The following is a 16,320-nucleotide window of genomic DNA, read 5'->3' on the forward strand; positions in this document are numbered from 1 at the left end:
TTTTTTGAAAATGTGGTCCAGTTTAGAAAATAAAATGATAAGAATTATTTGAGTTTGAGATGATTTTTTTAAAAAACAAATATTACGTAAATAATTAAAATGATAGTAAAAATAATATTACAATATTTAGAAATAATGTGTTCATAAAATTAAGAATTTTTTTTCTATGATTAAATAAATTTTTAAAAATACAAAATAAATTTCTAATATTGGTAATCTTAATAATGAAAATTAAAAGTAAAATTAAATTTTATCTTATAGCTAAAAAAGAAAGAAAATTTAACTGCATCTAATACAAAATTAATTATAAGAGAACTCAATACATTTGACACATGATAATCAAATAAGTTATGTATTAATATTTTAGAGTAATTAAAAGTTACAATTTAAAACAAAATATGACATTATTTTGGTTATAGGTAAAATATTAATATAAAACTAATTAACATTTATAGTAGGAAAGAGAATGTATATTAAAAAGAAAATAGAGGTAGTGTGAGGATACTTATACTTTAAATTAATTTTAATATAGATAAAATAAAATAATTAATTATATTTAAAAATGTTACTGACAAATTTAAATGATTAAGATATTATGAATAAGAGGATAAAAGCATAAAAATATATCAAATTTTGAGAATAAAATATTTATTTTTATCACATGCTATTAAAAGGATAATAAGCAAGACATTAATTTAATTATAAGCTAACAAAAAATTATATGATGGTATAATAATATGAAATATTAAATAATACAATAACTATAAGAAAAGAACAAAAAAAAAAGAATTTACGTAAAAATGATGTGATGAATAAGACATATTTGACTTCCTGATAAAAATAAAGTGATTGTAAGAATTTTGTTAAAATAATATGATCTAATTTGCTCGAACAAGACAGATCACAATACGACATGCTTAGTATTCTTTAATATCGACAACAGAACGAAATGCAAGTACTAAAATCAAGGGGTTAGGTTGCTACAAATATATGTTAAAAAGATTGGTTGTCTACTACAAGATTTGATTAATAATTTCATATCTTGCTTCATAATTAAATTCTCATGTTATATAATTTTTATCTGAGATATATATATTTTAAAGTTATTTGTATAAATATATGTTAAAAAGATTGGTTGTCTACTACGAGATTTGATCAATAATTTCATATCCTGCTTCATAATTAAATTCTCATGTTATATAATTTTTATCTGAGATATATATATATTTTAAGGTTATTTGTACATGATTCAAACAATATACATCGTAATTTGAAATGATTTGTCCGCGCATCGCGCGGATACTAATACTAATTTTAATATACTTGGAAAAAAGATATGGCCACTGTTCCCCTGTGATAATGGGTCAAACTTAACATAATTATATATCTAAATGATGGAGATATGTACTTTGCTGAAAATTAACGGCTTGTTTGGATGGTTGTTTCCGTTGTATCGTATTGTATTGTTATCCCAAAACAATGTTTGTTTTGATTGTTTCATTAAAATTGATTGTATTGTATTGTTAAATCTATTGTTTCGGAATAATAAAAAGTCCTCTTTTTTGAAACAACCGATTTGATGTGGTGAGATTGTTTCCTATTTTTCTTTTCAATTATGCCCTAACTTATTACTCAACAATTCTATTTTACCGTTTACCTTTTTTTCTATTTTAACTCCAAATCTCCAACCTATAACTTACTTTGTTTTTTTCAAGAACTTCTGTCACCAATGTTAAAGATGTTTTACGGCCTTCTGTTTTGTTTTTTCTCCTAATTTGCTTTTACTCAATCCAAATTAGTTGCGCTCCTTCATTTTGCCTTCTTCTGTCTCGCTCCTTTGTTCTGCTTTTTTAAGGTGTTTTGCCTTCTTCTGTTCAATTTTTAATAAATTTAATATTTAAACAATTGAGGGTGTTTTAGTCAACATCAGTTACAGTATAGTAAGATACAGTCAAACCAAATAGTAAAATATTATTTTACAATAGCAAACAATACAATCTATCCAAACATTGTATTTATAAAACGATACGATACAATACAATACAATACATTATAAAACGACGAGGAACAATGATCCAAACAGAGTGTAACTTGATCTATTTACTTATAACATGAATATTAGCAATATACTTTAGGGTGAATATTCCACTTGTACATCTCATTGATAGGGGCATTTGCATCTATACCTGTTTTTTGTGTCACGTTTTAACTTGTGTCCGCTTTACAAAAAAAATTGCAAGCGTACCCATTTTTTATCATAACTTCAGCATACGGGGCTGAAGTAGCAAAGGCAATCACGCAAAACTTCAGCATTCTAGTAGCCGGGCCTAAAGTTCAGCTCTAGAGCTGAAGTTTTGTTTTGTAACTGGCGAACTTCAGCTCTAGAGCTAAAGTTTTTTTCTTTGTAACTGGGGAACTTCAAGTTTTTGTTTGTTTATAATTTCATTTGAGTCGCCGTAATTTTACAAAGGTTCCGCTTTTTATTGTGCGTAGGGAGTATGATAATTTGTCTTAAATGCAGAAAATTGCAGCAGTTGGAAATACAAAACGTATGAACTTTTCCATTCGTTCGCAGGTGAGAATTCTTCGTTCCCTTCGAGATTTTGTCTTCCAGTTGATGTTCATGATGCTCTGAGCATTGAATCTAAGAATTGAAAATTTAATATTATTCTTATACACGAAGGAGATCTTGTCTCTCTTGAAGAATAATCATATTTTTACTATTATTATTCTTATCAAGATAGAACCTTTACAGCTGAGGGTGTCCGCGAAAAGGAATAAGAAGAAGCAGATAGGGATGGAGAAGTTTGAGAAAGAAGAGAAAAGATAAAACTTTGAGGAGGAGAAGGAGGAGAAAGGGGGCTGAAGTTGTTAAAAAGTGGGTACAAGTTAAAAGTTTTTTAAAAAATGGGTATAGGTTAAATGGGGGCGCCGCAATTTTTACTCATTGATATGGTACACGCACGTGCCCAAATACTAGTTGTAAAGAAAAAATATGGAGACTTGTGTTTACTTACTTTATTTCAAACGAGATCTTAAGTTTACATATACGAAATTACAAAGAATTCAAAATTATCAAAGCTAAACGGGAGAAATGGAAGAAAAATTTACAAGTCAAAAATGAATCTTCGAGAGAAATTTTCGAACCACAGCTGAAATTAAGTTAACGCTTTGATGTAAACGTTAAGACATAAAAAATCCATAGTAACCAGCTGAATGCAACCCCGCATCTAAATTGGATAATACTGCTAACAAGACTTCAATGAGAAACTTAATGGAAATATTAGCATAAATCAAGATTACCAAGAAGGTTCAGAACCACCTAAAACACATAAATGTTGGTAATCAGAGAACAGAGCCGCATATGTTACAGTTGGTTTGTTATTCTCTCCCATTATCTAACCATTTCAGCATAAACTACAAGAATGAGAAACAACAAAGGGAGGAAAAAGAACATGGAAAAGAAGGGAGGAGGGATCTTTAACACCTAAGAAAAGAAATCCTACGACAACCGAAAAACTAAAAGAAAATAAAACAAAAAGACCACGATTTATCGTCTTAATCTTTCAAGGTATCCAAGAAGCTCTGCAACTCCTTCAAACCTTCTGCAGAAATGCTCCTATGTACCCTTCCACGTGGTGCAACCAAGTTAGGAGGTGGCTGCTTCTTAAAACACACCACAACCACTGATAGATTGTCCCCGCTCTTTCTTTTCAAAGCCTCGTCAACGAGATCTTTGCTGCACATCACTGGATCATTGTGTTCTTGGAGCCTTCGACGAGCGAAATCCACAGCATTTTGGCTCATGAAGACATCCCATATACCATCACAGCCTATTATGAGAAACTCGTCCTCTTCTGTAAGTCTGGTGCTCATAAGTTCGGGTTCTCCACTAAGGGGACCACCATCAACTGATTTTAGTCCTTCCAGGTGCCAATCTCCTAAAGCACGAGCCACATTGAGTTGTCCATTCAGGTAACCGTCATCCACATATCCTCCGGAAGCTTCAATGCGTTCTTTTTCCCTCAAACAAACTGGTTTGTGATCCCTCGACATCTCAATAGCTTTACCACGGCGACAGAGTACAGCTCTGCAGTCTCCAGCATTTGCCACAACCAGAGAACTGCTTTCCATGCAAAATATCAAAGGAAAAGAGATGCTTAGGGATCAGCAATGAAAGCAAAAGAAAGATAAGATAAAAGTAAATCCTCTTCACTCTAGGCTGTGAAAGCATGTGGGGAGGGGGAGATAGTGCGTAGATCCAAGAATTTACTGACAATGGTGCCAGCAAATGAACAAGAAGTCATGGTTTTCATAGTGATAGATACATCTTTTAGATAAAATTAGATTACATTTTCCTCAGAGAAATCTAATATTGAATGTAAATGGTACAATAAATTCATCTTTTTTTTTGAATTGGTAACTATTGTATATATTATAAAAATCAGTACATAGGTTGCACTGAAAACCAAATTTACATAGAGAGAATTTGAAGATATTCTAATTTAAAACCAGGCAGGATCCTAGTATGTCTACGATTGTCAATGTATCTTCTGTGTACATCTGTTTGCACCAAAAACAAAATAGAAGAATACAATTGAGTTTGATCTTCTGCAGTGGATTGTTTCTGTCTTCAAAACATCTAGTGTTTCTTTCCCTCCAAACTGTCCACCAGATACATGTCGGAACAGTCCTCCATCTATCTCTGCTAGTTGCTTCAGCTCCAGCTTCTTCCCAGCTATAAATGACATCTTTAATCCTGTATGGCATTGACCATGAAATACCCCTAAGACTAATAAAGATTCTCCATAGTTGGTCTGTAATCTTGCAATGTAGAAACAAATGGTTAACAGTTTCTGCATTTTCCCCACACAGAAAACATCTTGAACACAGAGATATTCCCCTTTTTATGAGATTATCCTGGGTTAAAACCGCCTCCTTTGCTAGTAGCCAAGTGAAGCAAGCTACCTTGTATGGAATCTTTGTTTTCCATATATGTTTCCAAGGCCATGTGTCTACCTGTTGATTGTCATGATTCAAAATCTTATATGCATCCTTCACTCGGTAAACCCCTCTGTTGTGCCTCTTCCACCATATTGAATCCAACCCTTCCTGTAATCCTGTAAATGCTTCCAGTTCTTTGTAGAGGTCAGTTAATCTTGTTATCTCCCAGTCATTCAGCTGTCTTCTTAGAGCTATTTCCCATCCTTGACAACTCCTCATTTCAGCTACTGTCTTATGCTGGTTTTGTGCTAAACCGAACATATCTGGGTAACTTTCCTTTAAGCTTCCAATTCCTAACCAGTTATCATTCCAGAATGATGTGTTCCTTCCGTTGTTCACTCTTATGGAGGAGTGATTCTTCATTATTGGCCAAAGTTCTCTGATGGATTTCCACACACTTACTCCATGTGATGTTCTGACTTTTTTTGACACCCAATTGTTTTCTTCATCATACTTTGCTTTGATCACTTTGGACCATAAAGATTCGGGTTCTTTAGAGTACTTCCATAACCATTTAATTCTAAGAGCCTTGCTTTGGTTCTTCAAATTCCTTATCCCCATTCCACCTTGTTTTTTATCCATTGTTAGCGTCTTCCAATTGACTAAATGGAAGACCTTTTTCTCCTTATTGCCTTGCCAAAGGAATGTTCTTCGGAGTTTGTCCAATCTCTGTAAAATGCCTGCTGGAATTGGGAACAAAGACATCATGTAAGTAGGTAGAGAGTCTAATACTGAGTTGATTAGAACTAGCCTACCCCCCAATGATAGGTACTGCGATTTCCATCTTGACAACTTCTTCTCACACTTTTCTATGACTGAATTCCAGATTTCTTTTGATTTGGATCTTGCACCAAGAGACATCCCAAGGTAGACAGTTGGTAGGGACCCAACTTCTCCTCCCAAAATCTGAGTCAGTTGCCCCATGTTGTTAACTTCATTAATGGGATAAATATTGCTCTTTCTCCAGTTAATGTGTAATCCTGATACTCCCTCAAATAAAACCAAAATGATCCTTAAGAATCTAAGTTGATCTTTTTCAGCATCACAGAAGACTAGAGTATCATCTGCGTATTGGAGATGTGTGATCTCTAGATTGTTAGCCTCACTCCTGTTTACCTCAAAGCCTTTAACCCATCCACTGACTTTAGCCGTTTTGATCATGTTGTTCAATCTTTCCATGGTTATGATGAATAGAAAGGGAGATAAAGGATCACCTTGTCTGAGACCTCTGTGTGAATGAAAATAACCTTTCGGACATCCATTTATAAGAATGGAGAATTTCACAGTAGATATGCAAAATTTCATCCATCTAATCCATTTTTGCCCAAAACCCATTTGTTCTAACATTCTTAGTAGGAAGCTCCAGTTCACATGATCATAGGCCTTCTCGAATATCCAATTTGCATAAGATTCCAGGTTCTTTCTTTTTTATTCTTGAGTCCACAGCTTCATTAGCAATCATCACTGCATCTATTATTTGTCTTCCTTTGATGAACGCCATTTGTTGAGCATCGACAATTTTCCCAACCACCCTCTTAAGTCTTTCAGTTAAGACTTTTGCGAGCAGTTTGTAGAAGCTCCCTATCAGACTGATCGGTCTGAAATCTCTCAATTCTTTCGCACCTGTCTTCTTTGGAATCAAAGCTATATATGTTGCATTGAAGCTTTTCTCAAACATCTCCTGTGAATGGAAGTTGTTAAAAGCCGCCATGATATCTTCCTTCAAAATGTCCCAACACTTTCTGAAAAAACCCATTGTGTATCCATCTGGCCCTGGAGCCTTGTCACTTGCACACATCTTCAGACTGCTCAGCACTTCTTGTTCCTCAAAATTACTCTGTAAAGACTCCCTTTCTGATTCAGAAATGCTTGAACTATTTTCGAAATTGACTGTTGGTCTCCACTGTTCAGGTTCTGTGTAAAGCTCCTTGTAGAATTCAATGATCTCGTTCTCTATTCTTTCTGGATCCTCCATTACTTCATGTCGAATCATTATTTGGTCAATGTTGTTGTTTCTCTTGCGTGCATTTGCAGTCCGATGGAAAAATTTTGTATTCCTATCCCCTTCTTTGAGCCACAAAGCTCTTGATTTTTGTCTCCATGCCAATTCTTCATTCTTGAGTTGCACCTCAATCTCCATTAGAGTGGCTGCTTTCCTGACTGATTCCTCCTCTGTCAACGCTTTTAGTTGTTGCGTTGTCTCAAAATCTGCTAGTTGACTTAGCAATTTTGATTTCTGCAGTCCCAAATTGCCTTCATAACTTCTGCTCCATCCTTTTAGCTTGCCCTTGAGAGCTTTTAACTTGCAAGCTAAAATGTAATCAGGTCTTCCTGAGAATTCAAAAGATCCCCACCACTCTCTAATTCTGTCCTCAAAGCCTTCCACATTCAGCCACTAATTTTCAAACTTAAAGTATGATTTAGCTTGTTCCCACGCACCACAGTCTAGAGCCACAGGTGAATGGTCCGAAATCAACCTTTGTTGGATAGTTTGCTTGATGTTCCTGAACCTTACATCTCATTCTTCTGAAAATGAAAAATCTATCAATTCTTGAAGCCGCTGTATGATTGTCCCCTTTGAACCAAGTATAGTTTCCTCCTTCAAGTCGAAGATCTATCAACTCCATATCTTCTATAAAATCCGAAAACTCCACCATCGCTCTGGACCTCCTTGAACATTCCCGTTTTTCAGACGGGTACCTTGTAACGTTAAAATCGCCACAAACCGCCCAAGGACCTTCCATCAAACCCCTCACTGCACCAATTTCTCTCCATACTTTTTTCCTTTCTATTCTACAATTTGGAGCATACACTCCTGTTATGTGACATTGAAAATTCTGTAGAAGAGCGTCAAACTTGCACGTCAAAGTGTATGCACCAGTCTGTAACACCTCCCCTTTCCATACTCTGCAATCCCATAACAACAAAATCCCCCCTCTCGTGCCGCTAGCTTCTAAACATGCATACCTCACCCATCTACCACCCCATATTTGCCTGACTATTTCCTCGACTTCCCCCTCGACTTTTGTTTCTTGCATGCAAATAATGTCTGCCCTCCAATTCTGCACTTGACTTTTTATTATCTCCCTTTTCTTCTTATCGTTTAATCCCCTTACATTCCAGGAAATTACTTTGATCATCATATAGAAATGATTGATAGATCTCTTCCCCTACTCCTTTTTCCATCACTCTTGAACTTGACATCGAAACGAAGTTAAACCTTTTAATTCCAGTGATCCTTTGAATCTTTGTTTCTTCACCTCCAACTCTGTCTCCACCCTTCTTACCTGTCTGCAGCTGTCAATTTGCATTAGCAACTCCAGTGCTTCTTCTTCATGTCCTTGAAAATCTACTCCAAACATTTTCCCCAATTTGATCATATTTTGGTGGACCCATATTGTTGCATCCATGTCTTTATCCAGTAATGGAATGTGTTGCTGAACTGCTATAGGATTCACCTCCTCGATTTCCCACTCTTGAATAGAGCTAAGTTGCTTTAGATGTTCCAAAGAACTTCCCACCTGATCATTCCCCATCTTTGAGTTTATGCTTTGTTCCCTTTCCTTCTGTTCCAATCTTGCCAAAACTGCTCCACCTTTCGGCTGACTACAACTGGTAATTGTTTCCTTTTGCATACTTTCAAGATTCACATTAAGGGTTTGGTCCCCTGGAGAGGACTCTTTTGCCCCCGAGTAAGAAGGTCCTCCCATTTCCTCGATATAAGGCTTCAGCCCAGTATCTTCAGAGATCTCACACGAGAGGTCATTAAAAATGACTTGTGCAGCCATATCGGGGTCATAGGATTTCAGCTTGACTTTTGACACTTTACTGCTCTGATTCATCGAAGTTGAACCTTGTGTAAATTGTCCACTTACCTTTCCTTTACTAGTGTTAAGCTCATACCGTGTCTTTCTTTCAGCCCAGATTGGGATGAAAAATTTGGTACCATCTCTTTCAATCCCCACCTCGTTGGGAGTCTTTCTGCCATCACCAGCAATTTTGATTCTTGCCCACTTAAGATGGTTTTTGAGATCAGTTTCTTCTTCTGTAGCTAACCATCCCCCACAGAGATCTCCTATTTCTTTGAAGATCTTTTGTGACCATATATGTAAAGGAATCCCCATGGCTCTAATCCAGCATGTTTCCTCAATTTGTGAGTTTGGAATGCAACTGGCAGTATGATTCCACCATTCCAGATGAAGCTTGAATTTTTTCCATCTCCATTCTCCTTGCACAATCTGCTCTGCCATGAATCTGTTTGGAAATTCAAAAAGAAACATGTTTCCTGTCATTTCATATATGTTTACTCCGTATGCTTTGTTCCATGAAGCACTAGCCCATCGCCTTATGTCTGCTAAAGTGGGTCTCTCATTGATTTCTTTCCCAAAAGACCCGATAATACATCTTTTTAGTAGGCCTGTATCCTCTCCTCCAGTAGGTTCCATAACAGAGATTTCCCCATTGTTCGTGCTGACCCTTGCCTCTCGAAGTGTATTGGACTGCCATTTACTCTCCTTAACTACTTGGGCATAAGGGAGATTTTCCACAGTGTTTCTGGGTGGTGCTATGGAAATCGGCCTGGTGGTCTGATAAATGAATCTTTCTATCTTAGCTGCTATGTCTTTCCAGCCAGAGTTCAGAGTTAACTCTGGGAGTATTATGACTGACCTCCCTTCGCCCTTCAGTGACAGAATACTCATGTATCTTCCATGAGCGTTATATTTCCTAGTACAGAAATGTTCTGTCATTAGCTCCTTGTACTTCCATCTCTTCACTAGATTGTTTTGATCTGTCGAGGCTTCTTTAAGTGCAAAGCAGATCCATTCCATTGCCTTTCTACCCATGGATGATCTTCTCATCATGTTGCGACTTCTCTCAACCCATTCAAACCATGTGTCTTTGTTGGAGTTCCATCTGGTGATGTCAAAAGATTTGAATCCTGCGTTGAAATATATCCTGTTGTCTCCCATATTGTACTAAAACCAGTTGCTCAGCTTATGAAAGTTAAAGGTTGTTTGGAAGTTATCCCATTGAGCTAGAAAACTCAAAAATGAAAGAGGAAAAACCAGAACCAGAAATCTGGAAGGTTCCTGCCACCGGAAAAAATAAAAGTTGTCGGAATTCAGAAAGGATTGTATGGTTGTGGTCGGAATTCCCCAGTGATTGTGCTGTCCAAAAGAAATTTTTTGAAAAGTGGTCGGAAATTGAACTCACGCGCCGGCGCGTGGCATTGTCCTTGCCGGAAACTGGCTGCGCGTGGGGGCGCGTGGGGGCGCGTGGGGGGTATTTTATCGGAGCTATTCTCACATGTTCCTTCATCTGGCGAGATATATTACAAAAAGGTAGCTTAGTGGCACTATTTTCAGCTCATCTCATCATATTCATCCCTACCAGGTTAGAAGGAACATGTCGTGTATCTAAACCATAAAAATACAAGTCCCAATTTAAAGAACTTTTACATAATGTTCAGTCAAAAGTTCCAATGCCACAAAAATTAGTATGAGTTTTAGCCAACTCGCAAGAGGTCGGTGGGTGAACAATAAGGAAGTGAGCGAGGTTTCCACAGACGATTCAGAATGGAAGGTCTTACATATTGTATATGTTGAACATAGCTGCAAATTACCTCAGAACATGAGTTATAAAAAGATAAGTATCCACCGATCAAAAACAGAAAAAATATGAGAATGGTGCAGATGTTCTAGTTGAAAAAACAGAGGATCCCCCCCTGCAAGTTATATTGAATTGCTTCCAAATCAAACCTACCCTGAACCTGACTTAATCCATTTTGCCTGACCCCAGCCAAAAATAATGAAAACAACAAAAACTAAACAGTGCCGCAAATGATTTTAATGCAAAAAAGATGATTAAATGTTCTCTTCAACAGAAAGCAAGTGAACCTTCCAATAACAAGGGCTGCCAAAGCAGTGGTACCAGAAGCAAGATCAGCATCCAAGATGCAGGCTTCTGCGAAGGCAGTATCAGTTTGCAAGAATGCAGAAGAAATTGCCCTATCAATCTGCCTTGGGAAGTCTTCATCCTCCGCAATAAACCTTGGTAAGTGGTAGCACGCAAAGTCAGCTGCATGCTTTCCTCCATGTCCATCAAAAACCTTGCATTAATAGAAACAAAAAGTAGAGTTTTATACATCTAATGTATTTTTCCCCTATATCCACCATGAATCTGTGCACATGCAAAATGTCTTAAATGCTTCATCCATGCACAAACTACCCAAAAACAAGAAGATTTCAATTTGTAAGCAAGCTTGATCTTGGAACCTAGTATTCTTCAGTTTCATTTCGAAAATGCAACATAAAAGAGGTCTGCAATTTTTTGAGTCTGGTAACAAATAAAAAATGTCTGCACTCGAAATTAATTTGAGATATCTAACACAGACCACAAATTTGAAACGTCTCTTCCCCTCAGCCTTGCATAAGTATACTCAATTCTTGGTATTACTTCCAGCGCCAAAGAAATACTAGTTCAAGTTATATCCCAATCAATCGTTGGAAACATAATGAAATGAAACAAACAGAGAGGGTAAGTAAACAACTCTGTAAACACAGTAATCAACTTGATACTACTTTTCACCACTCAGCTCCAGTATTGTCTCAGTAGTGGCAGCGTAGTGACTAAAAAGGCTATTCAGCTTTCAAACACTAAACAGCAAATGCTTGAAATGATTTTAGTGATATCCTTAGTTTTGAGCATGAGAAGAAACTTCTAACTCGTCCTTTTACATGGAAAAAAAAAAAGAAAAGAAAAAAGAAGTGATCTTGTAATGGAAACTCAAGCAAAGAAAGCCTCATAACTTTCCTTTACTTCATATCCCTCAGTTTTGAGTTGGGAGAGATAAACTTTATGAAAAGACCCAACTCACCACGAGATGAAAATAACATCAAAACCTTAAAATGTAGGGCCTGCCCTTCTAACTGTTTATTTCATCAATACACTTCTTCTGAGACACATCAATTTCCAACATTTTTAATGCATGTAGAGTGAGAAGAGCTATTTGTCATCTCACAATTCTCACTAAGTACCAAGAAATTACAAGCATTCCAACCAATCTATTATTAAAAAAAAAAGGAATTTGCACAAAATAATCTAGCACTTGGTCGTGAAACTTCAAAGCAGCCCATTTCTCGTGCTGCTCCCCCCCCCTTTTTTATTTCTATTCGTATGAGCCTCAGTTATTGAGAGTTTGACCCTATCCTTGTTAGTTCGGCTACTGGAATTGAAGAGAGTGGATCTAGAGCTACTTATATACCACTAAAATCAATTTATTCTGTAATGCTAATGCATACACAGCTAATTTTAAGTCATAATGAGTTACACTTTCTTATGAATTTCTTTGTTACCAATTCGAGATGCCTCGATTCGGGCCGGAGAAGCAACGCCATTCGATCATTATTAAACTAACTGCAATCATTTTCTGTCCGTGAAGATCCCACCAGAGCGTCTTCTACTTCTAATAGGCCATGAACGTGTAAAAGTAAAACTTAAAAGTCAAAGGCGAATTCAGCTTTTTGTGTTTTACTACCTAAATAGTGCCAGGAATTAAGTAAACACTAACAAACATCAAGTTTCTATGTACTTTCTTGGTGGCAAATAAGTTTGTGCTACTCCCACACCCTGGCTTTGGACTTGTGAGTTGTGATTAATAATTTAGCAACCTAGGTTTATTCATCTGCAACTGATGGTGCATTATTAAGTTCAATTAAACCTGAAACCACAACAAGATTTTGTTTTTTGTTCTTATCAGTTATCAGTAGAGTTCCCCTAAAGTGCTTTCCAAAATAAACTAAAATTGTAACTGCTTTATCAAATAAAACTGGACGGAACAAGTTCATCATACAATTTGAGCCAAATAAAAGTTAACCCCCCCCCCCCACACACACACACACAATATACCCTTTTCGAACAACATAACTTATTTAATTGCCGTCCTACAGTCCTCAGGAATTAACAATATTTCCATAACAAATATGACATAATTCTTGAAATTCTCACACACACAGCGGCAGGACAGTAGGGAAGCACTAGACGACCTGCATATATTGCATTTCAGAAAATATGATCTGAAAGTATATCAAGCAAATGCATAAAGAAACTTGGCACAAATGCAAACAAGTCAAGTCTACAAGCAAATGCATAAAGAAACTCGGCCCAAATGCAAACAAGTCAAGTCAACATATAGGTATCTAATAAGCCTGAATGACTAGGTTTGAATATAAATTAAAACTGTAAATAACAAAAAATTAGCAGGATGCTCAAGGAACCAGGGGAACTGCAGAGACAGGCATTGCCTGCCCTGTCAAATGCAGAATAATATTTTTTACGGTAAACAGCTAAATGCTGAATAGTTAGAACATAATTTATTCCCAAATATGGGGAGTTAAATTAATATCACTCCTCAGAAATTATGAGTGCAAGAGCAGAGAAAATTATTACCCCATAGAAGGCACGATTCCCTTCATTAGAACTAGTTGATCGATAGTGGCTCATAAAATTGTCGGCACACACATACACGTCTTCCATGCTTGACCGAGATCCAATGTCCGCCCAAGCACCTGAGCGAAGCAATGGAATGTACTCCGTTGCATGATCACCTGTAGCTGCCCTTGGTTCAAGAGAAACATCTGATAACTTGGTTCTCACCTGGTAAATCTCCACTCAAAACTTCAATACACATCAAGAAGATACAAAATCACCACAGATCATACAAATGCTGAAAGTTCAGCCAGCAACTAATTCGAAGTAATATAAAAATAAAAAGTAACAGATCATAATGTCCAAACAAATTACAAATAGATCAGAAATAAAAACATGATTAATCAAACAGACAAACAAAACATACTGATCCAATAGTTGATATATTAAATTTCTATTAATACAGAAAACTAGCCTATTAAGATTTTTCATGTAGACAACAACAACAACAACCCAATATAATCCCACAAGTGGGGTTTGGGTAGGGTAGGATGTACGCAGCCTTACCCCTACCCTAGAAGGGCAGAAAAACTGTTTCATATAAGAATTAATGGAAGTGGTATACTCTTCAAAGATAATAACACTGAAGAAGCCAAAACCAGAAAACTACATCCTCCTAGTAGATACTATTCAAATCGAAGAAGGATTAATATCATTCACTTCACTAAATCAGCAGAATGCTCCCAACCATGACGCCACAGCCATAAAAATTCCCAGAAAACATCACATTAAACAATTTTTTTTCTTTAGTTATATTGAAAACGTATGCATGTAAATTCCAAATTTCAACATATTACTTATGAAACCATAAAACAGGGTTGGAACACATCTCCCCAATAAGACAATCAAACTGTCAGATGACAAGAAGAGATAGTTGCAAAGAACACAGCAGCTTATATTGCTTTAAAACACATAAAGATAACCTTTCTAACTTGGTCGCTATCTTAATTGAGCAGAGTCAGATTACCACAAAATGTCCAATATTTGTAAATATAAGCAATCATATGATAATAACATATCCAATGAACACAACAATAGAGAAGTACTCCCTCTGTTCCAGTTTATGTGAACCTATTTCCTTTTGGGTCTGTTCCAAAAAGAATAAACCCTTTCTAAATTTGGAAACTATTTAGCTTAAACTTCCAATTCCACCCTTAATGAGAAGCTTTTATAACCACAAAAATACTCTAAACCCCTTTTTGACTTGTTTAGGACCACAAATTTCAAAAGTTTTCATTTTTTCTTAAATGTCAAACTAGTTCACATAAATTGAAACAGAGGGAGTACTTCTTTTGCTTTGTTTATGCACTAAGCCAACTAACACAAATTATCTATTAAAACCACTCCAAAAAATGCATAAACTTTACTATAACAACAACAATAACGACTACAGCTCAATGCCAAACTAGTTAGGATTGGCTATATAAGCTCTATTCAAGGGCGGAGTTAAATAGGAGTAAGGGGGTTCAATTGAATCCCCTCCTTTGTAAAATTACACTACACTAACAAAGAAAAATGAGTTTCTTTTGTTATATATAAATGATTGAATCCCCTGACAAAAATAAATCTAGTGTAGTGGCTGAGCGGGTCCAAAATTGCTTCAGGTCATAGGTTCAAATCCTAGTGAAACATTGTTGTATTTTTTGAATCCCCTTGTATAAATTCTCCCCTCGGCCACGGGCTCTATTCAGACCCATTTCATTCTAATACTCAAGAAATTAAGTTTTTCTAACACCGGATCTAAGGAAAGTGCACCGACACGACTAAGGCCTTTATCCCAACTAGTAAATAATTAATACTCTGCAAGTTTACTAAACTAAAAAACTAAAAAAATCCAATAAATGCGAAGGCAAAAGTAGACAATTTACCAAAGAGGGGTGTCGAACAAGGGACCTCTTGGTGGCAGAAGCCACTAAACGGTGCCCTCCTCCAGCAATAGGATTCGGCGGCTTGCTATTACTGGAGCTCTCATTTTCTCTGCAATTATCAAACATCAATTTACTGTCTTCCATTTTGATTCTCAACCATAACTGTACGGAAACAAAATATATGAATCAATGTAGAAATTTGTTATAAAATTAGGGATCTGTGGTGCAATTTGGATGAATCTAGGGTTTTTATTTAAATTAAAGAGGTTTCTTTTAGGGTTTTAACGGGCGGGAAAAAGAGGAAATTGTAGGGTGTGCGAGGAAACAGAGAGATTTAGGGATGGATAGAATGCAATTGGTTTGGGATCTGTTTTAGAAGAAAAGATTGGGGATTTCTGAGGCGTTGTTTTTTGAGGTGGGGACTGAACTTAAGCAAGGCGGTGATTTGGTTGACTACTTGACAGGTAGAAAATATAACTATGTATGATATAAGCTAGGCAAAAATACATTAAACCACCCCTAAATTTGGTTCAAATTATTAGTTTGAATACATTAAACCACCCCTAAATTTGGTTCAGATTATTAGTATCCTTCCCAAATTATGTCCGATCTTAATTACCCCATAAACTTAGCTTTTGAGAGTCATTACCCTCTAGACGCTGATATGGCAAAAGGTGTGGTGCACTCACCTGCCACGTGGATTTTTCGGTCTACGTGCATTTTTTTGAAAAATAAAATATTTTTTTACCTTTTTAAGAATATTCCTTTTTAGATAAAAATTTTCGAATACAATTTAGAATAAAACTTGGATATAACTGCATTATTTAGGCTAAATATTTCTATTTGGACAAAAATAATAAAGTTTTAGTTAATCTTTTTTTGAATTTGACCTGAAAATAAAGATTTATACAATTGAAATAAATAGTCAAGGCATCTAAAAAGTTATAAAAAATATATAATT

General features: G+C 36.0%; 1 protein-coding gene across 1 annotated transcript; it reads right to left on the bottom strand.

Moving 5' to 3' along the window:
- Nucleotides 1-3,258: 3,258 nt before the first annotated feature.
- LOC107814743 (putative protein phosphatase 2C 22) lies at nucleotides 3,259-15,708 on the bottom strand. Its single transcript, XM_075219201.1, has 4 exons — nucleotides 15,360-15,708; nucleotides 13,453-13,659; nucleotides 10,902-11,113; nucleotides 3,259-4,123 (listed from the first exon to the last, which is right to left on the bottom strand). The coding sequence occupies exons 1-4, from the start codon at nucleotides 15,501-15,503 to the stop codon at nucleotides 3,559-3,561; spliced, it is 1,128 nt and encodes a 375-aa protein (XP_075075302.1). The 5' UTR covers nucleotides 15,504-15,708; the 3' UTR covers nucleotides 3,259-3,558.
- Nucleotides 15,709-16,320: the final 612 nt, after the last annotated feature.

The sequence above is a fragment of the Nicotiana tabacum genome, chromosome 8 (genome assembly GCF_000715075.1).
Source record: "Nicotiana tabacum cultivar K326 chromosome 8, ASM71507v2, whole genome shotgun sequence".
Lineage (NCBI taxonomy): Eukaryota > Viridiplantae > Streptophyta > Magnoliopsida > Solanales > Solanaceae > Nicotiana > Nicotiana tabacum.

Excerpts from the sequence above, each read along its gene's own strand:
- LOC107814743 (XM_075219201.1), bottom strand. The coding sequence starts at position 15,503 with ATGGAAGACAGTAAATTGATGTTTGATAATTGCAGAGAAAATGAGAGC. Across the intron at positions 11,114-13,452 it reads GGAATCGTGCCTTCTATGGG|GTTTTTGATGGACATGGAGG; the intron begins GTAATAATTTTC and ends TATTAATGCAAG. Across the intron at positions 4,124-10,901 it reads GCAGCCCTTGTTATTGGAAG|TTCTCTGGTTGTGGCAAATG; the intron begins GTTCACTTGCTT and ends CATGGAAAGCAG.